General features: G+C 43.8%; 1 protein-coding gene across 3 annotated transcripts in view; it reads right to left on the bottom strand.

Annotated features, from left to right (window-relative positions):
- Positions 1–9,998: 9,998 nt before the first annotated feature.
- ARHGAP40 (Rho GTPase activating protein 40) overlaps positions 9,999–25,998 on the bottom strand; it is a 41,089-nt gene continuing 25,089 nt past the window's right edge. The window contains exons 4-15 of one of the 3 annotated variants that reach the window (XM_032774326.2): positions 25,737–25,815; positions 24,426–24,586; positions 23,233–23,398; positions 22,786–22,877; positions 22,598–22,675; positions 22,154–22,313; positions 20,546–20,628; positions 19,199–19,405; positions 18,076–18,216; positions 16,334–16,494; positions 15,288–15,343; positions 9,999–11,727 (exon numbers count right to left, since the gene is read on the bottom strand). In XM_032774326.2, coding sequence (XP_032630217.1) covers positions 11,621–11,727; positions 15,288–15,343; positions 16,334–16,494; positions 18,076–18,216; positions 19,199–19,405; positions 20,546–20,628; positions 22,154–22,313; positions 22,598–22,675; positions 22,786–22,877; positions 23,233–23,398; positions 24,426–24,586; positions 25,737–25,815 — 1,491 coding nt within the window. In that variant the 3' untranslated portion in view covers positions 9,999–11,620. The remainder of the gene's footprint in view (positions 11,728–15,287; positions 15,344–16,333; positions 16,495–18,075; positions 18,217–19,198; positions 19,406–20,545; positions 20,629–22,153; positions 22,314–22,597; positions 22,676–22,785; positions 22,878–23,232; positions 23,399–24,425; positions 24,587–25,736; positions 25,816–25,998) is intronic. The other 2 variants (XM_075072297.1, XM_075072296.1) reach the window with 2 other exon arrangements.

Genomic DNA, 25,998 nt, shown 5'->3' with positions numbered 1-25,998 from the left:
TACTAGCTATATTCAGGACAACCCCCTAGCCAAGGAAAGGCCTTAGAGTGATTACCAGTGATTGAGAAAGTAGTTTTCATGCTCTCCCACACCAATGGAGAGGAGCTGAAAGCTCCAGCATATCCATCACACCAAGTACAGTACTCAGTCTTGTTGCCATTTAGGGCAGATAGGGGTCTCTCAACATCTTGAAAGAAAAACACATGCAGCTCTGGAATTTTGCCCTTGCCACTTCCCCTATTGACCACTAGAGGCTTCTGTGCCACATGCTCTGCAAGCTACCTGCAGTGAGCAAGTGCTTGTGAATGCCTGAAGCAGAGTGGAGCCCTGAAGTAGGTACAGCATAACCGAGCCACCCTGCACCCACAGTGTTCGTGGAGGTCAGGGCCTAGGGAAGCCCCATCCCATGCAAGTTAGAGACAGGGGGCAACTGCTGGAGCCTGCCCCAAGAGTGGGTGCCTGTGGTAGTCTGCTGAGAAGGAGGGGTTTTGCAGAACTCTGCCAGAGAAACCCCTCCCTATAATATAATCTGCTCTCTTTCTCTAGAGACACACACAGATATTATAGGGAGGGTTTCTCTGGCAGAGTTCTGTGGGTGCAGGGGGGCTCTGCCATCAATTCCAGGTTCTCTTGTCTCGTCCATGAATGGTTTGTTCAGTAGCCCACTTATCATCAGATTGTCCTGGTTCCTCAACATCTGGCACGGACCTTGTTAATCCGGGCGACATCCGAGCCAGCATGACTCTCCTAGTTCGTGTCACTCTCATATTTGAGGTAGGCAGGTGAAGCGTTAGGGGGTCTTTTGCCCAAAGACCCCTACTGGAAAGTTGGGTATCAACCCACATTTGAACCCCGGTCTCTCGTATCAAAGGGCAGCGCTCTTAACCACTACGCTATCCAGTCGCTACAATTGATGGAATGCTACTACAGCAGTAGACCTAATGAGAGGGGATATATGAAACGTATGAGGGGACTATGGATGGACAAAAGACCTACATCCACACTTACTGAGAAACAGCTAGTTACCCAACGCTTCAACATAGTAAAGAGGAAGCTGCTCTCACAGCTTGAGATAGACCAACTCCACATTACATACATCCCAGACTCATAGGACGACTGGAAGAACCAGTGGATGTGGCAGCCTACACACTGAAGCTGAAACTTCACTGGCCACCCTCTCCATTGCAGAGCACCAGCAGCTGAATATGAGGCATAGAGTCATGGAGAAAACTACGCTACAATCAATCCTCGAGACCATTTACCAGGCTCAGTGGAAGACGGCACGCATCAGATAGTATGTAGCAGATGCCAATGGACCCTGCATGACAATCCCTAGCTACCACCATACCTTCAAACCAATGAACTTGTATACGCTACAACCTCTGTTAATCCTGGAGCGATGCTTGGGCTACACGATTCACGCAGAACAGTATGTACCCACCCTGGAAAATGGGTTGGAGAAGATAAGATCAAGGCGGGGGCTCAGAGAGAGTTAGATCAGCTGTGGAACGACCAGAAGGGTGTAGGAGATTAAGGATAAGACTCGGGCTACTGAAAAAATACAAAGGGCCTGGACTGCATCTGAACCCTAGGGCTGCTTAAACACAACGCTCACAGCACTGCGCTACCAGGCATAAGAGAAGCAGAGTCCAAAAAGTAATGCCCTGTTCTCCAACGAACCATCCAAGGTGTACTCCCAACTGCAGTTGCCAACAACACAATAACAGCACGAAGCACAGCCGCAGAAACTGAACAGTACTGGAAGAACCTATGGAGAAAGAGAAGACTCATAACACCCGTTGCAAAGTGGCTGCGGACCATGTAACAGAGCACAGCAATCTCCCAGAACAGAAGCCCAATCACCATCACGTAGAAAATCACTACGTCAAAACATGTAAGAGCACAAACTCTCCCACTACTGCTAACAAAACTAACAGCAGATGCATGAAACACCTAGCAGAAGAATAACATGCTAGCAGCAGCTCCTTTCTGCCCATACCCAATCGGCTAAACAAGAAGACAGTGCTGATCATGAAAACCCTGCAAAGGAACAAACCGCTCAACTACGCCAATAAACGGCCTCCACAACATGAAAGTCCTGTTCAGGCATTTATAGCGCCAAGCACAAGGCCACTGCCATAATGAGCACCCACAAGCAGGTGGGGTGGACAACACAGAGGCTCCAATTAACCAGTTGCTATAGATAGAGCATTGCCCAAGATCAAAGCTAGAAGCAATCTGAGCACAAGCCGGAATTGACTACAGAAACCTACGACTCAATGCCGCCACGTAATCTGTGACATTCTTTTAATGGCGCTATACATCAACAGGACGTAAGACTTCTCAAATCAATATGGACTATGGAAGACAAACACTGGAAGTCATCAGGCTTTCTAGCTTGCAAACGCATCAAGTGCGCGGTATACCAGTAGCACTTCCCCGCTGCTTTTGATAGGCTTTAAACCCCTCAAGACCAGATAATCACAAGAACTGATATGGGTAAGTTCAGACAGTAATACCATCAGCACTCTCATCATAAGGATACATCAAGCTGTATGCTAAGAATGAATACAAGTCGACTCCTAATCCACTGACGTATCTCAGTAGATATCGGGATTCATCGGATGTCGAAGAAGTGTGGCCGTGATGCTAGTGAAGAGAGGAGGTATCTCAAGATGATGGGTGAACTACCAGCTGGCACATAGAGACATACAAGACCAGTACAAGTAACCTTGCATCCACATCACATGAAAACCGATAGAGCAAGAGAAGCAACATCCATAGTATCACCAAGGATAGACAGTCCTGCAAGCCAGCTCAGTGGGAAGAACAAACATGCCATCAATAGATATCGCCCTGCGTCATCAGATACCCTGCCGACGGCTATTAGTGCAAAGGAGGAATGGAGTCTGCTGATGTGCAACCCGGAGCTCCTCACACAACCGAAGGTTTCACCCCAAGTCCCACACCCAGAGACGTTTTTACCATCCGCGAACAGAAGGCGGGAAAGTGCTGGTAATGAATGGCCGGCAGACTGGGGTGAATTGGTTGGGCTTAGTGAGCGTCAAGCCACCTGTCGACAAAACCCTAACTCCAGGGTACATTCGTAGGGCCCCCAAAGAAGCTGCTGAGCATGCTGACGCAGCAGCAGACATGGAGAAGACCAAGCAAAGAGAGTGCCATGGCAAGACAAGACCCTGCTGATTACCATCGACAGATAGCTGAGTGGCTGACATTGCAATACTTATCCAGTGGCTGGAACAGGCGGACTAAAGGACAGACCTCGCACTGATCATAATCAGCACAGGAAGACCAACATGAGCACCAACCATTGAGCAGGGTCTACCACACTAGAAGACCCAGGTCAGAACTCAGGACAGTCCAAACACATAATAGCAGGATTGTCTAATTATTCAGGCAGAACAGCTAACTGACGGCACACCCAGTGGCGATTAACAGGAACATTGGCACGCTTATGGCTAACCCTCCCAGACGCTGATATCCACCGAGGTGTGGCAGTAGCAGGCTAAGATTCTGTGACTTCCAGCATCCAGACGGACAGGCAGGTACGCCAATTCAACCAGACATCTGTAATGACAGGCACGAAACACTTGTGGCTAGTTAATAGCATGCAAGACAGCAACATCAGGAAGGAATATGTCCTGAAAGAGGAACTAGAGAGGATGTGGAAAGTGAAGGCCAAAGTGGTCCCAGTGGTGGTAGGAGCACTCAGGGCTGTGACTCCTAAGCTGGGTGAGTGGCTCCAACAGATCCCAGGAACAACATCAGAGCTCTCTGTCCAGAAGAGTGCAGTGCTAGGAACAGCTAAGATACTGCGCAGAACCCTAAACTCCCAGGCCTCTGGTAGAGGACCCGAGGTTGAGGAAGACACATACCACCCACAGGGGTGAGAGGGGAATTTTTTTTATAATTACACACACACACACACCATGAATTAATCTGTCTCTCCCCTTACCCAGCCTCCCAAACACTTGGGCAGATGCTCCAGATGTGCCCATTCCCATTGCTTTCCTCAGCACTAGGATTTTCTGCTCCATCCCTAGCTTCTTTGTTCCTTCAGTCCCCTCTTAGTGCTGTCTGGGACACCTGGAAATCTCACCTCCATCCCCTGCCCAAGCCTTAGGGTGGGGATAACAGGAGAGAGTTTATTCAACCTGTTCCAGCCCAGGGACAGGGCCATGTCAGGAACCTGCGAGGAGGTGCTGGAGAGCCAGCTACAGAGGAAGGAAAGGACAAGTGTTTCAGGCGTGCTCCTGGGCCTGTCAGAGTGGTGGAGCTCAACCCATTCCAGGTGCTGAAGGATAAAGAAAGAAGCTGCCTTCTCCCCCACCTCACAAGGAAGGGCAGCCAAAGGGATGTTCCCATAGAGGAACAGGTGTTCCCCATAGACTTCAGAAAGCCTGAAAACCTGTGTCTATGGGGAAAACTATGGAAACCAGAGCTGCCAACTCTGTCGTCACCACCTATGTGGTGTACAGCCACTGCAACTCTGCATTATCTTTAGTGGGACCTTGATAAGTGGCCTACGGTTTAAGAGATTAGCCATAATGCATCAGTCTTGCCCAACTGGGACAGTCCTACAATCCAAGAATAAACCTTTATGGCACTAAAGGATGCACAAAATGACTTTCATATCATGTTACTTCAATCCGATCAACGGCTGCCCGAGACATTAAAATGTAGACTAACACTGGAATTCATGCTTTATTAATCAGGTCTTAAATGTACAAAGTGTCACCTCACATTTAATAATCTTCCCAAATTAGGTTTGGGGGTTCCTTTCATTTGTATGGTGTTCTCCTCCCCAACACCTTAGAGGCTGCTTGAGAATATCTGCAGAAAGGATTTTCAATTCATAACCCTGTGTGTGTGTTCTGGAAACCTCCAGTTTTAATCAGCCCGTCACCACCACCACCACCAACTAAAACACAAAAATGTATCGCAAACCAAACATTTTTTTAAAGCTTACAGTTCTCCTGAAAATCATGACCTACTGGCAGGAATTTGTAGAAATTATGACATTTTTAGTGAATAAACTTATGGGGAGGAAGTCAAACTCCTCACAAGCAAGTAGCAAAGGGGGAGGGAGGAGATGCATCTAAATATGGATGGATAAGTAATTTACTACGAATTATTCATGTTGCTTTAGCAAATGCATTTGTTTAGCAGAACTGTTCTGTTATCTGGCTGTTTTTCTATGGCATTCATCTCACCGTGCTAAAGTTTCATTCAGCCACTGAGCTGCTTCTTGTTCAAGACTTCATTGTATTTCTACACAGATTTTGTCCTGGGGCAAATGTTTTTTAAATAGGTGACATTTAAATCAGTTCCACTTTATTCATATAAATCTGTTCAACCAACATTTTGCAAAGCTCTCGCATGCTATTTCCAATTATCACCTCATGTCTCACTGTGAACAGTATACAAAATAAATACTGGGCTTTTATTCAGAGCAGACAAGATGGCCATGTGATCAATCAAAAAAATGCCCTTGGGAATGAGAGAGATTAGCACTTTGATAATGTGGAAGATAAATGGGTGAACTGAGTTTGATAAACTGGTGTTTTCCTCAGATAATCCCTCTGAAATACTTAAAAGGAGAAAAGTAGCCGTGAACCACTTGGACTGTTTTTCATTCCATTCATCTGAAAGTCACTTAGGGAATCCTGATCTAGAGTGATAACCCTGTGGCCACTGCTATTGCTTTTTATATAAACACAACTTTGGGTTTATGCCATATTTCACCACCCAAACACTAGGCAATTGCAGCACCCAGCAATAAAACAGCAACTAATCATAATTTCATTCCACAGATAGCGTGTGAAACCTTTACCTTCCCTTAATCTTAGTTAATAGTTGGTTATTGGCTGTTAACCACTAGCCGGACTATTCTGTACTATGCGTAACCACAGACATGGCCCAATGGGCAGGAGGGCGCAGAAGTATAGAGGGTTTTTGTCTTTAGTTGGAAGTTGTAGGTGAATGAACATGTATTGCCTTTCTAGGGCCTGTGGCACTCACCCTCTTCTTGGTTAGGTCAGGATGTCCATCAAGAAACCTAAAGTCTCTGGCCATGCATCTCATTGTCCGGAAACACTGGAGACAGAGCAGCTCAGCCTAGCACAGTGGATAAGTGACCGAGTGGCAGAGGTAGGAACTAGGAGTTGTGAATGAACACACACACCAATCATTCCCAACCCAGCTGGTTCCTTTTGGCCTTAAGACGACAAGGAAAGTCATTGAAGGCTGAAGTGTTCATTTCCAAACACAAGCCATAGAGATCGTTACAGGACAATAAGGCTCAGAAATGAAACAAACAATCAGTAGTCTGGTTTCCTTCTGTGTTACAAGACCTTACCTGGAACCTCATCAGGTACGCCATGCCTCAGTTTCCCCTTGTGGCCCAGTGTCTCCCTCCAGCTGGTAGGATGCTTTGGGTGCTTTAACATATGGCCAAACCAAAAGGATCCTCTCCCAAAGTAAATGAGTTGAACAAAACCATCCCTCTCCCTCCTGGGTTGAGTCTCTTTCTCCTGAAGATAGGGGTTAACACCAGTTCTTGCCGATCCCTGAGACAAGTTCTTCTCCATGCCTGCAGGGACTAGATGTTGGGGGACTCCTCCCCCTTCTTCCACAGTCCTAGCCTAGGATCCCCTAACTGAAGAGCAATTGCACAGAGGTGTCATCCCGATACTGTGCCATCCGTCCAAGCCCAGACCATCCTCCTCCTGCCCCAAATCATCACCAGAACAAGAGCTCCTTACATCTCAATGCAGGACACACTCCTCCTTGGTCCTCATAGAAAAAAAAACAACCACCCTGTATCTCAGGGTGTCTTCCAGGGGCCTGTGATGGAGACCCACAGATGAAAGCTGGCAGGGAGGCCTGGAGCTGAGTCCAAACTCCACCCCTTCCTTGGGTGCTTCCTTTCTTCAGCCTTTTGGTTGTTTCCTCCAGGCTGCCTTGCACACACTTCTTTGTTCCTTCAGTCCCCAATTAGTGCTTTCTGGGGCAGCTGCTTCTGTTCCCTTCAGTTCTTCCCTTCCCAGGTCCAGCTGTGGAAATGCTCCCAGCAGGGATGCTAGAACTCAAGAGTGCTAGGGGGGTGACAGCACCTCCAGCTTTAAATGGTTTCCATTATATATAGGGTGTAAAGTTTTCTTTAATGGCTTTCAGTATCCCCACTATAAAAACTGTGCCAATACCCCTGCTCCCAGGTACATCTTGCTCTCCCTATCTTCCTCTTACTTAGTGGGAGTCATGCCATCACACGATTCCCTTTTCAGTCACACAACTCGTCCAAGTTTTAAAAGGGCTTAGGCCCTACAAGTGAGCTGGAGCAATTTACCTTTAAAAGGCCAGCTTGCTCTGTTATAGACCTCATCACATCCTGAGAATAGGTCTGAAGGGCCCCTCATCCTAAGTGAGGTGGTAGCATCTACAGAGAGTTTGAATCAGGCCCCATACCACAACGAAGACAGAGACAAGTTGGTAAGCTTGTGTATATCTTGCCAATGTCTGGAACTAGAGACATGGGGAAAGTCAAAAGTTACTTAAAAAAAAACGTTAAATTTGACTGGTCTTTTTGCCACTGAGTACTAAGACTTACAGTCAATATGTTTTATTGTAATATTGATAATTTCACTTCAAGACCTGTAAAAATGTATTGTTGATATTTTGACTCCAGTCTCTGGTTGACCAAATCTTGGCCTCATCTATAGGAGTTTTGCCATTACCTTCAATAGAACAAGGATCTGTCTCTTTATAGCCTAATCTTGCAAATATTAATGCAACAAGGTTTAACTCACTGTATGCCACCAAGACTGAATCTGGGCCACTGTCTTCAAATGACTTTATTAAATCCAGCGTGTAACTGAGATCAGAATATAGGCTAGTATCTCCAGTAGGTAAATATAGTAGTCTGAATGTATTTTTGCCAAGTCAAGCTTATAGTTGCTATCCCATCCTAAGTGTGGACTTCATATCCTGCCACTGGAACATGGGACATAAGAAAGCCATTTATCTAACATCTTATGATTCTGTGTTGCTTTATTGATTAAGTGGATTTTAAATACACCATTAAAAATATTGCAGAAAGTTAATAAAAGCTAACATTCAAAACAAAACTTTTACATTGTGGTGACATTTTTCTAGCCTCACCAGACTTGGTCTTTTTTACAAAATTAGGAAACTGTAAATACGAAAGAATATCAATTCTATGGACAGAGATGAGGAGTTTGACATACAATTTGAATATAGTTTTATATTCCTAGCCTATTTGCCTCATGAGATATTCCCTCTAACCTTGTTTTTCACAGCACTTATTTCACATTTGGTGAGTTTCTCAGGAAACCAAACAGAGATGAGTTGTTTTATAGAAGTGATGGAGTAGCATCTTCCTTTGTCCCCACTCTCTAACCCTTGCAGCCAATCAGAATGCAACCAGTGGTTATAGCACTATAAGATATTCCTCATATCAAAACAAGCAGAGTCCTGTACTGCAATTTGGACTATCCTGCTGCTGCTGTCCGTCTTTGTACCTTGAACTATATATTTTTTTAAAACAAGCACACCTCGTTCACTATGTTCACCAATGCCCTTTGCTTTCATGTATAAAGGGCCACGATTGTCTCAAAGCACACTATTATACTTGCAAATTTCATGTCAGATTTTCAAAAAAGTGCACAAAACATCTATAATTTGCATGCACAAGCCAGACAGTTGTACCTGCAAATGGATGAGGAGTATTTGAATGTTCAGTTAAATTAACTGTGCATGCAAATGAGAAATGCATTTTGTATACAGATTTGAAAACTTTGAAAAAAAAAATTAGCCCCAAGATGTGGAGTATCCCTCCTACCGATAACTCTAAATCATTACCCCCAGCAACCAATTGATCAGCATTTCCCAACATTCTGAAGCATTCATATCTTGCCATCTCTCTGAACAACCGCGCTGAGGTTGGGAGAAGGGGGAATGCAAAGTCGGCTGCTTATCGGCTTGGGAGGGAGGGGAAGGTCATTTGTTTGTATCTGGTAGGAATGCTCTGCTCCAGTTCCCAATGGAAAGATATTGTAATGACTTATGAAATGTCACTAGACTAGTTTTACACTGAAAACAAACTGAATATATAAATAAAGCCACCTAGGATACTAGCCTATGGGTGAAGGAAAAAAAGAAAGAGAGAAAGAAAGCCCCGTGATCGAGAACTATCAGGAGTGCATCTTACAGTACGAACACCTTTAATAGGAGGGCATGAATGGGCTCATCTACATACTTCTAACTCTCATATTATTCATGAGATGGTCCCCTGGTATCCAAAGATGTGACACCATGCAGCAGCAGCTATTACTTTAGAATACTGTATTCATGGCTTTGAAAATCTCCACTGTGTTTTTGTTCTTTTCTTTTGCTAATGCTCATAACAGATCGCTTTGGCCAAGATTTTTGGAAGTGACCAGTAATTTGTGGCCCTTGTGTTTTGAGGGCCCAAACTAAGGACAGCCTGATTTGCAGGAGTTGTGAAGCATCCTGCCTCTGAAAACCAGGTCCCTCTAAGATACCTTAAGTAGCCCCTCCTCCCTTCCAAAATTGAGGCACCATAGTCATTAGCCACTTTTGAACATCTTCACTTACAATTTCAGATTGTTATTTAGGCTCTTTAAAAGAGGATCAAGAGAGTGGAAGAAATGAAAGTAATGATCCCTCAAATCTGTGCATCTGCACATCATAGCTTTAATCTAAAAAACAAATCAAAAACAGACAGACAGACTCATATAGACAACATTTTAAAAAGTCAGCAGCTTAAATACAGGAACGACATCAGGACTAAGAAGAATTAAACAGAATATGGCTCAGCTGTTTCTCAAGCATCTTAATCCTCTCAAAAGAATTTAACTGGGATGGAAAAAGGAAAAAACATCTATACTTGAAGTGCTCTTATATGAAATTTTATGATTCTAAGACAGGGAAGAGCAACAGGGAAAGAGGATCAATTCAGATGGCAATGGAAACAATTCAATTAGTGAAATAAATAATACTGAGATCGTCTCCAGGGTGAATAAGGATAGGCAGAAGACGACTTTCTGAAGTATACTTAAAGGACAGCCCTGTCTGTGCCACATGAATGTTTAAAATACATTATATTGCCTGCTGGGGGTACAGTTAGATGGATAGTTTTGCTGCACATTCCACATTCTACCAGTGTGTATAGTGGGCTCCCTCATTCTTTAGGGATTTCAGCACCACTGTAAGGACAGTGACACTTCTGAGGTATTCTTCCAGAGCTGCATTCTAGTTCTGATCTTAAGGAAGCCAGTATACAGACGTTCATGCTACCAAACAGGCTGTAACTATTCTGGGCTCTCCCCAGACCCACAGCATGCACACTCCAGAGTCATGGGAGGCTGCAGCCAGTGTAAAAGAGCCCAATTCGGTGCTCACAGTAGCCTGAGGGAGTTTGTAGTCAAAGATGATCTCCACACATCACTTAGATTACCTTTACCCTGGCAAGGACTATAAGAAGCTCTGTGGAGCTGTGGCCAGGTCAGACTAAGCCTCACATTAATATTGATTTTGCAGGCTTTAACATATGATCTTCCTCACCCAAACCAAGCCCAGTTTGGCCCCTCTATCAGGACAGAAGTTCTTTGAAATACAATAAAAATTCCTGAAATACTATTCCAGAATTTCTCCTCTGCTACCTTTTACCCTGGAGGTTTCACAAAGATGATCAAGCAGCAAACTAGATGCTGGTCTTCCTTTCAGTACTGGAGCACTTCACACCTTGGGTGTATCTATTATGATTTCCACTGTGCATTACCAACAGCACATGTGCAGGGACAGGCAAGCAGCTCCTCCCAGGCATGTCTCTTCTATCAGCTGGTCCCTCTGAGAAGAGCTGATACCAAGTTCATGTCTTTCCAGAAACAATTGCTTTTTCTTGCGTGCAGCTTTAACTGTAGATGTTACATGAAGATTCAAGCCTCTCCTTATATCTGGCTACTCATCACATCCCTCCACAAACAAAACCAAAAGCATCCTAACACTTTTCAGGGAAACCATGAGACCTGAGGAGTGGGGGTAGGGGCGAAAACAAGTCTAGTTCTTCCAGCACTGTACATGTGACATTCAGTGAAAAGTCTATGAAAACTTAACACATGCAACACAAGGAGACTAGACTGTTGATAGTGCTAGTTGATTTGACCATCTCTCTCCTCCAAAATGAGGACGTGGTCAAAATAAAGAACAATGCAAACCCAAAAGGATTAAGAGACATTCTACCAGGTTCTTGCTCCAGGACAGGTCTCTCCCCCACTTTCTCTGCAGCTCTGCTTGCAGGTGCATTACTAAAAGTATTCACACCCTCTGGATTCTGTGACCTAATGTTGAATTCCATTGGTTACCAACTCTCACATGCTCTCTTTTTTTCAGCCTGCTGTAACTGAAATAGTAAAAAACATTTCAAATCAACACTGCTTATTTCACTCCAAAGTAACAACTTTCCTCCATTCTGGGACGTCACATTCATTAAGAAAAGTTCTAGCTTTCTGCTCCCGCCCAGAATCTTGAAACAAAAGTATTTTCACTCATGTTTTCCCTAGAGCATCCGGGGAAAGGACGGATTTTGCCTTATAATCCATTCAGCATGGGGGTTGATGTGGTACAAGTCTAAGAGATATGTATCTGGATCCAGGCAATGTTCACCTGTTGGATAAAAAAACACACATTTTAAAAAGTAGTATTTTGCACCCTCAGTCCCATAGCTATTATTTTCCTGTGTGTAACACTATTCAAATTACTTTAAATATATATGGATAGCTATTTAGAGCAAACAAGTTCCATAAATCAGTAATAGCTACCCTTGTTTTTAGAAGTGGACTCATCACGGATCAAGTTTTAAGAACTAGTTTTCATCTGTGAACATGCAGCTTTACCCATGCACTTTAGGGGGGTGGGATAGCTCAGTGGTTTGAGAATTAGCCTGCTAAACCCAGGATTGTGAGTTCAATCCTTGAGGGGGCAATTTAGGGATCTGGGGCAAAACCAGTACTTGGTCCTGCTAGTGAAGGTGGGAGACTGGACTCAATGACCTTTCAAGATCCCTTCCCAGCTCTGTGAGATAGGTATATCACTTCTGGACCATTAATGCTTGCAGATATGAGAGAAACAATTCTACCTCCATGCTGGTGATGGGTTTTGCATGTATGAAGTTCTATCACTTGTTTGTGCATTGCTAGAATCGGATCTGAGGCCTAATCTGCATTAGAAAGTTTTACTGGTATAACAATTTGGTTATGGGTGTGATTTCTTTTACTGAAATAAATTATACTGGTAAAAGTCCTAGTGTGAACAGTTACAGTGGTATAAAAGTGACTTACCAGTATAATTATTCCCTTTCCCGTACAGGAATAAGCGATATCAAAGTTTCTGCACCCCACTAGAGGTGTTGTAGCACTAACTATACTGGTGTATTTAAAGCAGTACAACTCTGAGTTTAGAGATGGCCTGAGTGTGCAGGCAGTGGTTTTGGAGAAGTTTAAGCACAGAAATGGGTTACAACCTGATCTTCCCTTTAAAAACAGTTTTTAAAATAACGAAATTTCCTTACCTGTGTTACTAATGCTACCTTAGCTTATAAAGATGACAGAATTTGCATTATTTAATTTAGCTTTCACAGTCTATGCTGTTTATTTCACCTTTTTTCAAGTAAATGCCAGATTTGTAATTTTCACGTGTTTCCAGTCTATTTCACTTTCACTTTCTGGTTCTCATATACTAGTGAGTCTTTGGGTTTCATCACACTCCAATGCAATGTTTCAGAAATCAACATCTATTCTTTTTTAAAATCAACCAGAGATCAGAGTACCTTTTACTTTCCTTACACAGTTCTGCTGCATATAGAAATGGCAGATCAGAATAGAAGCATTAGGAGTAATGCAGCAATTTATCGACTGTATTAACTACTATGGCCCTGACTCAGCAAGGTAATAAGCACGTGTCTAACGTGAGTATTTTTCGTTGAAGTCAATATCATGAGCTTAAAGAAAGGCATGTGGTTAAACACCTCACCCTCTAATACTTACATGTGACAATAATTTGTCCTGCCAACTGTTTTGTGTATTTTTAATAAAGAACTAGCAGCTAACAAAAAAAAATTAAATTCATTCTAGATCATGAATAATTTCCCCCAGTGTTGTGTGTGTTTTTAAGTTCTGGGGTAAGTTGACAGTGTCCCTTAGAATAAAGGGCATTTACGGGTCTATCCGCCCAGCATATGATTTGGTAAAGATTCCTGAACAGATACACTCTTGTTGCCAACTTCAGTCACTACAGAGAACCAGCCTACCACCCTCAGTCCTAGCTTTGGCCTTTTATCACAATAAAGGCACCATAACACAGTATTAACATCCAAGAACTTTAGTGTTCGTAAAGACCTTCATATAGTTCACTTGCAGCCTTTGGATCTGGTAGAAGGGATTTGTTTACTTCTATCAAGCAGGCAGAGTCCCTTGTCTTCTGTTGATACTATAATGGAGAAGTGTTAAAGACAGACCTCTTCTGGTAGATAGAGTTGTTCTCCTGACAATCCTGTAGCTCATCATAGATGGGCATTACAGAAACTCCATCTTTGTGCTTAGTCCATGTTGCCTCACCTCCATGTCTTCTGTACTCATTAGCAGAGACCATCTTTAAAGATTCCTAACACCATAACAAGCCTTATCAGTCCTCACAAGACAAGCAGTGTCCCAACTAGAACCTTGAATTTGTTGAGCCAGCTGCTATCACGGAAAGACAACCCAAATAGGTTGTTACTAGTTCATTAGTGAGCAAGCCTTCCAGCAGCATTAGCCTTCTCCTTTAATAGATGATGATACTGTACATAGTATTATGGCACAGGTTCATTTTACTAACGCTGCAGACTCAGTCTTTAAATAGGATGAGGTGTACAATGGAGATGGACTCACAAGAATAAAGCTGGGTTTGGTTAGAAAACCTGTATATGAATTAGACAATGGCAGAGGATGGAAAGGCTTTGCTCTGGATGTCTGCGTAACTGAGGGTTAAAACCACAAGCAAGTTCTGCTGATCATTCAGAATTAGTGCCAGAAAAGCCTTTGTATCACCGTGAAAAGAAGTAGACATGTACTGTGATGGGGCAAGGCCAGATGGCTACAGTAAAGTACTGAGAAACAGGTATGTTAGCCCCAGGCTAAACAAATCCCTAGGACCCTGGTAACCAAATGGCAGTTGCTCCAGATTAATCAAGGCACCTGGGGCCAATTAAGATCTTTCTAGAAGGCAGTGGAGATAGCTACTTTAATTAGAACACCTGCAGCCAATCAAGGCAGGCTAATCAGGGCACCTTGGGTTTAAAAAGGAGCTCACTCCAGTCAGGCAGGGAGAAGCCAGAGGAGAAGGAGCGTGTGTGAGGAGCTGGGAGCAAGAGGGCAAGGAGCTGAGAGAGAGAGAGTGTACTGCTGGAGGATTGAGGAGGACGGTCCTGTGGTGAGGATAAAGAAGGTGTTTGGAGGAGACCATGGGGAAGTAGCCTAGGGAGTTGTAGCTGTCATGCAGCTGTTACAGGAGGCACTATAGACAGCTGCAATCCACAGGCCCTGGGCTAGAACCCAGAGAAGAAGGCGAGCCCGGGTTCCCCCCGCAAACCTCCCAACTCCTGATCAGACACAGGAGGAGCTGACCCAGACTGTGGGTTCCACAAGAAGGGAAGATCACTGAGGTGAACAAATCCGCCAATAAGCGCAGGACCCCACCAAGGTAGAGGAGGAACTTTGTTACAGTACCTAGTTCTGCTGCATTTCAGAGAAGTTCCTTTAGAAAGTGTAACTATTTTAGGGTCATATTTTAAAGAGATCTCTACTGTAGGCACCTGCCCAAGTGGACCAATTTTAAGAAGAGTTCAGCACCCACAAGCTCCCATTGTTCCAAATGGCCTTGTTCTCAAGGGGAGCTGACCACAGCTTCAGAATGTCTGGGCTTTAACACTGTTTACTGGGCTCATTTTTTAACTAACTCCCCTGTCTATCAAGCTGGATAACCACTTCAAGGCCTCTATAAACAGCTTAAGTGGCAGAGGATTTCATATGGGTCCTGTGTACTTGAGTGAATTTCACTCCTGGGGAGTACAGTTTGCTCCATCTTTATCAGAACCCTCTCCTGCAGTCAGACTCTCTTTTCTTAATTCCCCACTAATGCCCCAGCACCAAGAAGAGATCTGTAGCTATTCAGCATCCAATCTGACATACTTATATTGCCGCCTACTTCATAGAGGAGCAGGTTCATCGACTCGACAGCACCATTACTGCAGGAGACAAAAAAGAAACACAACATTGTAATTGGACTTTGTACAAGGCAGGCCGGAACAATCAGATCCAGCTCAGCAGTTCATGTTTCTAAGGTCAGCAGGGGTAAGAGAAGCTACAGGGCATAGGGCTATAGACTCCCCTCACTCTCTAGGAGTGCAACTCTTGAAAAGATCACCCAAGTATCAAGACTGAAGCATGGGACATTCTTCACTGCTAGGAGACCCACAAAGGGCTGGCAAAGGACTTGCTTCTCAGACAGAAGATAAAAGGCACAAAAAAATCGATGTTTATCGGCAGAGTTCACCTTGGACTGACAGCCTATTTGAGCAGCACTCGTCTGTGTAAGGAACGCTGCAGCAGCCTTTGGCAGGGAAGGCAGCTGGCCACTGGGATATTAGTGTTAATGCTTTCCTGTCTAACGTGACAGCTTTGATTGCTTTCTCCTCTGCTCTCCTAAGCCTGGACATAGCCTGCCTAGGGATGTGGTGCAAGAGATGCATCAGTGTGTGCTTCCTGAAAACACTGCCAGATACAAGCAACTGTCTGGATTAGCACAAAGGGTGATATTCTGGCTGCTAAGTAAAGCTGACACCACCTCTCCTGGTTTACTGCAAACTTCAAAAGGGAAGCCAATAAGGGTTGCCCTCCCTCCTTTCCCCCCAAAGGGAATCCACTCCTCCTCCCCAAGAGAATTTTGCACATTGTTACAGTTCACCTGCTCGCTAGCACCCAGGGGGCAGCAGACCAACAACTGCTCCACATCCCCAAAAGCCCATACAATGACGCAGTCACAATTTAAAGGGAGATGAGGGTTTCCTCTTCCCCCTCCCAAACACACTTCAAAAGGATTTAAAACAGCAAACCAGAGTCACTGAATGTAGTCACTATATAACCTCTCTCCCCTTGCCAGTCTCCCACCCCTGCAAGAGAAAACATACAGAAACTGGACTACTCTGTCTGCTTATAACCAAGAAAGAGCCTTTTACCGTTTGATGAGGCTGACTTTGTTGACAATACTCCAGCCATTCTGACTGAGATGTTTCTGAAACTGCCTCAGGACATCAGCAGCTTTGGTTCCATTGTTCAGATGAACCTCCAGTGAATCCTTCAGTAACAGAGATATCTGTACTTTCACTGTCTTGGAAGGCTAAAAATAGAGGTGGGGGGGAAATGGTTTTAAAAAGAAAGATACTGACAATTTAGAACAAAAGAGACGCCAGTTTTCTAAATGGAGGTGGGAAATCATGTACAAGTACAAATCCAATGGCCCATTGATGGGATTTATACCAGGCTGAGATGTGAAAATACAGAGCTGTCTAAAAGCGGTGAAGACTAAAGAGATAGACTTTTGTTTTAATACTGTAGCCAAGGATGGAATTGTTGGTCTTAGATAGAATTTGGAATAGAATTAAGTGTGGGTGCCCTCCGGTGGTCATGAATTGTCTAGGCATTAAAACTGCTATAGAAACGTTGACGTAGCTAAAACAGTCAGTTCCACTGAAATGGAAAAGCTTAGTGAAATTGGGTTGATTTTGCCTGAATTTCATTTTAGAAGAAACTGAAAAGGAGGGGGTTCTGAAAGCACTGAAATGCCCCACTGCAGCATTTCCCAAACAAAACATTTTGATTTTTTTAAAAAATTCAGTTTTGGTTCCAATGAGAACAAAGCCAAAATTTCAGTCTCAAAATCCTTTATAAAAACTGAACTTCCGTTCTCTGCACAGTCCTTTAAAAGTTTTATAATGGATGTCCCAACGCACACAGTTCTTCCTGCTTAAATTATACCAGTTTGCTCCATATTGGATGGATAGTTGCCAACTCTATAAAGCAGCAGCTTTTCAACAGTGATAACATGCATTGCATAATGCAGGATTTGAGAGTGACCCATCCCTTTTGTTTAATTGATTTGTGGTTTCTAATTGTTTAATAGTAAAGGCCAAAATTTGCAAGTACACCTCAGTCTGTACATCGCTTCCTAACTTTGGCATATTTCTTAAAAGGAAAAAAGAGAGGCGCTCATCCATTAACTGCTGTTTTAAACAGAATTTGGATAGGGTCTGTCAGCACCCTTGGGAAAGAAAGTGGTACGGAAACAAGTGCAGTGAATCACTATTATTATTTGTGATATCGCACTGTCTACATGCCCCAGTCACGGATCTACTGTTTGCTAATATCCAGCACCACTGCATGTACCTTTACTCATTAACACTGGTGTCATGCAACCCTACTGATCAGAACAAGTGTTTGGAAGCACAAAAGTAGGGCAGGAGAGACAGACAGGTACCTGAAGGCTGCTGCCCTCATTTCTAAGTTTCTAAGATTTCTAGCTGGCACTTGTAATAAAAGCCAGTGTGTACCAGTAAGATAAGCCAGTATGTCCATTGTGAGCTTACAGAGCCAGATCCTCAGTTGTGTCAAGTTTACACTTGGTGCAGCTAAGACAAGATTCGACTGCCAACATTTCAGATTTCCCTCCTCACACACAAGCCTGAGAGTACATGGCATCTAGGGCACAGCATTTGCACAGTTTAGTAAGGGAAATGGGGATGTTTTGCTGCAAGCCAGTGAGATGAATTTTCGAGGAGTTTGTTGTAATGTTTTTGCCTGTTTCTCTTTAATTTTTGTTTAAAGAGAATTTAACCCCCTAGCATATACTCATCATTCATGAGGGGACCTTTAACGGGAAATCTTCGTTCAACCCCATCCTCAGAGGGTTCAGCTTACTTACTTCTGCCTGGTTCTTCTCCACTTTGTCCTTGTCTGTGTGAATCTTCCGTAGCAAGTTTTTGATCCGTTTGTCGTAGAACTGGTACCTCCGGCTGCTGCTCTCATTCAGTTTTCTCACTTGAGCTACTAGGAAAGAGGAGATCTAAGGGAAATAAAAACAAACCAATAAATAGACCCAATGGAGAGGGGTGTGTGGCTGGATACTTTCCAGGACTAGACAGTCATTCTATAAAAGATACTCGGAAAGTACTGGGCTCCAATATACGTTGACAGTTACACTGATGCATGCGTAAGTTTTTCCTACATTGAAGAGTTGATGGGGTTAAGGAGAACATGGTGAATTTGGAGTGGCACATCCAGGGCCAGCGCTACTATTTAGGCAGCCTAGGCCGTCGTCTAGAGCACCAGGATTATTTGGGGGGCAGCATTTTGCTGGGGGGAGGAGGGGGAGGCAGCAGGTGGCTCCGGTTGACCTGCCGCAGGCATGCCTGCGGATGGTCGGCTGCTCGCGTGGCTCCGGTGGACCGCCTGCAGGCATGCCTGCGGCAGCTCCACCAGAGCCACGCACCAACGGATCCTCCGCAGGCATGCCTGCGGCAGCTCCACCAGAGCCGTGGGATCAGCGCAGGGGGCGGCGAAATGGCCGTGCGCCTAGGGCGCGAGAAACCCTAGCGCCAGTCCTGGGCACATCCCCACCCACTTTCAACCCTGAGGAAGTGGAATGCCTCCTAGGGCATCTGCAGAAAGTTATTCTTCCAATGTCCACTGCTCTTTAGGGGACTTTTGGTGGGGCTTTGTTTCTTTTTTAAAAAGGGAGGATTTGTGGCTTTATGCATATCACATCCACAGGGAAGGTCACCAGTAGAGAAATCAGTGAGACTTTCAAAGATTTCTATTGTAAATAGGAAAAAGCCCCTAAAAAACAACAACATTCTGTAGACATAATATTTTGCCTATGTGCCTTAAAAACAGCAAAGACAACAAGAGAGTTTAGCCAAACAACTTTTGTCTACAGAGTTCTATTTTGTTTAAGATCTCCAGGATTATCTCATTTCTTCTGAGTTATAGTCCAGTCTGGTTAATGCACAGGTTGCTATCATCCAACAGCCAGCCATGTGACTTACAGTCCAAAGCAAGTCTTGGTAATGGATCATCATCCGCACAACATCGGCTGCCCCCTCTGCCAGCTGCTTCTCCTTCCCTTCTGGGATCTTATTCGCCAGTCCTTTATGCATGAAGAGATTCGGAGCGATGACTGTGGAAACATTCCAGAGATTCATTTTGTTCTTTTTCTCCCTAGCAACCACTTTACTGAGAAATTCCAGCAGAGCCTGAAAGAAGGAGAAAGACGTGTTTTCAAGACATCTGTGCACAGTTCAGCAAACCTGATTGGGGAAGTGTTGGGTGGCTTAGTTGGTTAATGTCAATAGCTTTTCATTTCTGGAGACCCGAATGCAAATCACAAGTGTAAGTGGGCTTGGTGGTCAGGTCCTAGCATTAAGGAGGTCATCAATTAGTTGTACCAAGCCGTGCTGGCGGCTTATGGGGTGTCAAATCCATAAGTCAGGAAAGACAACAAGATTTGCACAAGGCAGGTAAGGTCTTCTTCCCTAACTTGTGGCAGGCTGCATCCTTTGGAATTCACTCTGAATTTCAGATTCCAAAGACCCCTCAAAATTCAAAGCTTCGCTCAGAGAAAACAGACAAGCGTCTCCTGTTGCTACCCAAAACCATAAGCCATCCAAGCTGCCTCAGAACACTAGATCTTTGACCAACTGAACCGGAGGTTTAAAGTTACAATAGTTCTTCAGGACTATGCAGATATAGCACTTAGATCATCTGGAGGCAGCACTATCGAGCGACTTGGGAGATACTTGTGGGAATTAAGGACATGGCTTCTACAGTACTCCTGACACCTGGGTCCCCAAACTGCTAGAGAACAAAAGTAAAATTCAAATGTCCTGCTCTGCCACAGAAACAACATTCTCTTATTCAAAATTAGCTACAAAGGTGAGAAAGGGATTTTAATCCCGTCTGATCTGTAGAGGGTAGAAAGTTAGAACTTCTCTGCAGCACTTTTGCGCCACATTTTAAACAAATATTATATAAGAATCACAAAAATCAGCTGCATCTTGGTATCCAAGAGCTAAGGAGAATTTGGTCAATGGATATTCTAATAGGAAGAGCCAGATTTTCAAACATGGGCATAAAATGTACCCTGACAAGGCATAAAACTCCTGCTGCTCCTGCATTTGCATGCATAAACTTGGCAATCTCACTGAACTCACACAGGAGTTTGTTTGGCCCCAGGCATCCACACCTAGACCAGTTAATGGAGTTGATGCAAGATCAAAAGAATAAGTCCAGATTGCTTATACCTCTCTCTGCATGAGGTATTAAGACATAGGTTCTCTGGAAGGATTCACATTTTCTCACACAACTAACTGATACAGTAGAAGGGTGGTTATTACCTTTAGGGTGTTTCTATTGGGCTCTGGCAAAATCAGGATAAGCAGGTTGAGAGCTTGCAATCTCTGCTTCAGATCTGGGATATCTACAGTAGGGAGAACGTACTGTGTCCCATCAAACAGTAAAAGCATACATGCAAAATAATCTGAGCCTAGTTAAACATCTAAATCCACCTGGCTCCCACATGGCATCAGAGCTCTGAACATGCTGGTGCCCTATTGTGAAACACATACCACTAATATGGGCAAAACGCAGGGGTAAAACTTTCCAAAGCACCCAACTGATTTAGGGCTTGTCTACAAGATGCTGCATTCTGGACTATGAGGGTGTAAACTGTAGAACGCTCTAAGTGCCCTGTATTTAGTTTGATTCAGTAGGTCTATAAAGGACAGTTAGAGCGTTCTACAATTCACACCCCCAAAGTCCAAACTGCAGCACCACGTAGACTAGCCCTTAAAAGCCTGAATCCTACTAACTCTCGATGAAACTTCAGAGCTTATGTCACTTTTAAAAAATTAATTAGTTTCCAAAAAGTCTGAGGGTAAATTTTTCCAGTGAACCTCAGTACATTATTTCAATTCTATGACAGGCACTACAGAAACGTGAGAGGGTTTTACAAACTTAATTGAGCTCACAGCATCCCTGTGAACAGATAGATTATAACCATTTCAGAGATGGGTCAACAGAAGCACTGAGGTTGCGATTTGCTTTAATTAAAATAGCAACTCTGTGGCAAAGCCACTTGCAGCACCCAAGAAACCAGATTCCTAGAATGGGTTCCAACTGCTACTCCATATTTTCTCCAGAGTCAGAGAGACTACAAGTACAGAAAAAGTAGGGAATGAATGAGTTTTGTTCGACAGCATTAATAAAAATTTAATAATGCATTTATGTTTCACTACAGTAGCTGCAGGACTTAAAAAATACACTACACTAGATGGACTGAAAAGTGAACTGGTTCCACATTCATCTGTTTATGGCAGCAACAAGTTTTGAGACAAAAGCCATGTTCTAGCTGAGAATTAGAAGGGGAAAAAAAGGGGGGGGGAAGGGGGGAAGTGTCTGTGAATGGTCTTGTCCAGAGGTGTGCAATCCATGTGTTAAGGCAGGCTAGAGAGGAAGCATCGTGGTTCAAGGGAGGGGGGGTGGGGGGCAAAGGACTGGGATTCAGGAGAGCTGGTTTCTATTCCTGGTTCTGCCACTGACCTACTGTCTGACCTGGAGCAAGTCACTTCCTCTCTCTGTGCCTCTATTTTCCCTCCCATCCTTTATCGATCTTATCTTAGATGATAATTTTTACCATATGTTTGTACCATGACTAGTACAACAGGGCCCTGATCTGAACTGTGGCCCCTACACCAGTAATAAATAATGCTATTGAGATACTTGAGTGCCATGCAAATGACTTTTGTACACTATTGGAAATAAGAAAGAATCTAGTGTTTTCAGCACACTGGGTGCGGTGTCCGTATTTATTTGACTGATCCTAGTTCACATCTGTCTAGAACACAAAAGCTTATGTGGCACATATCAAATAGGAGATCACAAGACCAACAGAACTTTCAATAAACCCAGGCTGTTAAGGCCAGGCTGCTTGGAAAAGGACTCACTTTGCACAGCAGCGAAAGCCGGTAGATACTCGGCTGTCAACAGAGGGGTGGGCAGCTCTCGAATGAACCTCTTCAGTAAGCCAGACACATCGTTCTGGCGGACCTCATCCCAGCGGAACAGGCCGGTATAGAAGTCACTTTCCAGCTTTTCCTCCAGGCTCTGCATGGGAAGGAAATACCCCATCACTCTCACTAACAAACAGAATGGGAATCCAACGGGGGGCGGGAAATCTTCCACAGGGCAACCCCTCAACAATGAAGACACTACAGAGTACTTCACAACGTAGATTTACTAGCAGGCTCCCCAGCAGTGAGTTTTCCCTATTGTGTTGGCAAGTGAGTGGGGATAATTTTAAATAAGGCTGATACCATACATCAGGCTCATGCAACATGATCTCTTGACACGTACTCCCATACTTTAGAGTATTACCGAAACGACTGTACCTTAATCCTGGTCTGGGACCCAGAAACTCTCAGGATGCCTTCAGTGTCAAGCCCTTTCTTTTCCAAACATGACAGCAACTACAAGGGAAACAGAAAGCTCTCAGGTACAGATCTGAAGGCAGCTGTTCCAGCTTATGGTTCAAGGCCAAGGAGCTATCACATGCAAGTGAACTCTGAAGATAACTTACTGCTTGGAGAATCAGAGGGACCTTGGTGTTGGGGATGAGTTTTTGGTCATTTTCCAACAAAGTGCTGAGCGGAACTCCAAAGAGTCGATTCTCTGCATTAAGGACAATACATGTTGCAATTCTTTACTACGGTCATATACCAAAGGGACATTTCTTCTATTGCAACCAAGAACTACACTTTATCAATATCCAAGTTGTTGGAGGAAAGAGGAACAGAAGCTACAGCAGTAGTTAGCAGAGCAAGGGTACAGGGGAGATCCACAGAAAGCAGCAGTGAGAAACATGGACCCATGTTCTGATCTCAAGTGACAGCTGTGCAAGTTTGGCATATCTCGATAGTCTTTAGTCTGGATTTATGTTTATTAGACTGAGGGAGTCTGCAATGAAGTCTAGCGTTACCAAGACCCATTGTCCAGCTTTGATCACAAGAACTGAGATAGAACTAACCTTTTGCCTTCTGTTTGGCTGCCTTGTTCCTCTTTAACTCCAAGCCCAGGATGTCGCAGAGAGCAGTCAGCTCAATCAGGGCCAATGTGGGGATCTTCTTCATGTCCTGTGAAGATAAGTCTCCTATCCGGGTCACTCCCAGCCTGCCCTTGGGAATCTTAAACTGCTAGGGAGAAAGAACGGAAGAAAGTTTGTAAGGTTTGAGGCAGATAATTCTGTTGATTTTCTTGTGTGTCTTGAATTTCTTTGTGTCCCTACCGCTTCCTTCCATCACTCTTATGGCTGTAAATCTGCCTCTCACCAGCCACAGACCACTGCCCAGGAATACCACTACTTCTGCTTCACCTCCAGGGAAGTTCTTATCCAGGCATTCATCGCCTCTTGTCTCCACTATTGCAATCACCTTCTCTGTGGTTTCCCCAGAGTCCTAAACTGCAGGTTTCCTAGCAGCTGTAAAGTTTCATGCTGCAGCCTGCTTTGCACCCAGAGTTCTCAATAGTGTAGCAGAATGGATTGAATACAGTAGCTCAGCTTCTTGCTGCGTTAAAATGCATCACCACCAGTTTGGATGGGACTCGGATCAGATTACAGTTTCAGGGTGGATGGATATAAGAGATGTTGATAATTTAAATAATGCTAAGTGTGCGTTTTAAATAAATAAGGGGATTTGTTATGCTCTGGAAGAGCTCACTTCCTTCAGCATTGCTTTTCCTTGATTGTTGTCTTATTTGCAATCCCAATTTTGTCAGGCAAATTCAGTACACGAGACTATCCCAACCCACTGCAGCATTTAGAAAGGGGCCCGATAGCTTTATTCGGTTTTGGCTATGCAAGTCAAAATTCCCCAACACGATACCTTGGGTCTGGTTATTACCCTTCCTCTAATGTACAGTGAAAAGAGGAAACACAAGTATCCCAGACACCAACAATGCAGAACTGTAGTTGTTATGTCAGCTAAGATTTGGTGCAGAGATACCTCCTTTCCTGACTTCTACCACAACACAGTTCCTTTTATCACTGCAATACAAGCACACAAACTCCCACATTCACATGTACACAGTTCTGCTATGCTTACCCAGAAGTCTAACCTATTTAATACCCTGAAAACACAAAATGAACTAAGTTCCCAAGGCTCTCTCTATAAAAGTGGAGCTCAACAGGTTCCAAGGGTAGAAGTGCCTTAAAGCCCTTACAGTCAGGGTGCTCTCATCCTTTATCTTCCTAGGCTCCCGTAGAAATGATCCCTTGAGCAAAATGGCTGCTTGCTCCGAGTAGGCAATGTCAGTACAGAATATCTCCTCTTTTCCAGGGCTTCTGAGCATGCAAGAAAAATCCTGGAGTCCCCTTGAATCTGCTATGGACAGAAGAATCTTAGTTGAGGAAGTTTGGAAAGCAAAGAGGACACATGGGCAAACTAACCTAGGAATGCGTATTAAAGTGCAAGACTTGTGGAGCCACCATAAACAAGTAACATCCATGGGTATTTGAGCTGGGCAAGGTTTGTTAGCACACAGTATTATGTCCACGTTCAACATGGTAGACTGGCTTGAAGTCATAGTATTATAACTACAATCTACCAGGTCAGTGACACGCAAAATGTCTAAAATGACCTTGAAATGAATGAATGTCTAGATGGACAACTTCTTAAATAAGAAACACAATTGATTTTGGTATGATAGCATGTGTTAATCTCTAAAACTACTTATTTTCATAATTTACAGCAACTGCCCAAGTCCGTAACAATGTGATACTACTCCATAAACTCTATCCTCTAAAAAACCTAACACCACACAACACTATTTGAGCATTGGGGCAGGTCAGGCAAACCCAGGACAGATTAAATGTTTGGGTTAAAAATCTAGGCCAAAGCTCTGCCGTTACCAGATGGCATTGGACCTAGATATTGTAGAACACAGGATGTGTGTTACATAAAGATAATATACTCTTCTCAGAAACTTTAATACTGGAGGCAAAGCCATTTAAGAACTTAGATTAGAAACATGTCCCTCCTGGATTTTTAGCCCTACCTAGGAATTTCCTTGCTGTTGGAGATGATAAACAAAAGGTCAACACATGTATGTAGTTGCACATTATCTGAATATTGTGTTTGCCAGGTTGACTCCAAAGTCAGTTACTAATTAAAAGTGTAAACAAACGCTGAACTTCCTGACTTTTTTTTAAACCAAGGATCTATTAGGAAAACCCGAAACTTGAACAGTTCTAAGCCTTGAACTTTGCATATGTGAAAAGAGAGAGAAATTAAATAGTGTGAATTACATCTCACGTGTATGTTTTAATCCCTTATAAAGAGAAGAGATTTGGATGGAAGTGGTGCAGGTACAGCTCTTAGTTTTTCTCTGCTGCTAAAGAGGGCTGAGGGATATTTGCTTGTGTTTTTATATTGTGAAAAGGAGCTGATCATAAATGCTCTGTTCCCAAAACATGCTCCCTTCCTAAACCTCAATGACACACTGTAAGTTTACAATACAGTAAAACTGCCTTACGTTTCTGAGTGCAGTTTGAAATATCCACACTGTGCTGAGACCGATCCTTGTCAGACTCCTCCATCTCCACTACCTTCTCCTAGAAAAAAGGATGGAACATAATATGCCACATGCAGAGCAGATCAGCGGCCAACATGGGGCATCCTTGTTTTGGCAAAAAGTACCATGTCAAACTATCTTGCTCTCTACTATTGAAGAGCTATAACAATGCCATTTAGTTGAGTTGAAATCTGCAAGGTCTGCCATGGATGCGACAATCACT

The sequence above is a fragment of the Chelonoidis abingdonii genome, chromosome 14 (genome assembly GCF_003597395.2).
Source record: "Chelonoidis abingdonii isolate Lonesome George chromosome 14, CheloAbing_2.0, whole genome shotgun sequence".
Lineage (NCBI taxonomy): Eukaryota > Metazoa > Chordata > Testudines > Testudinidae > Chelonoidis > Chelonoidis abingdonii.
The sequence above is the reverse complement of the archived record's forward strand: the minus strand, read 5'-3'. Positions and strand labels throughout refer to the sequence as shown.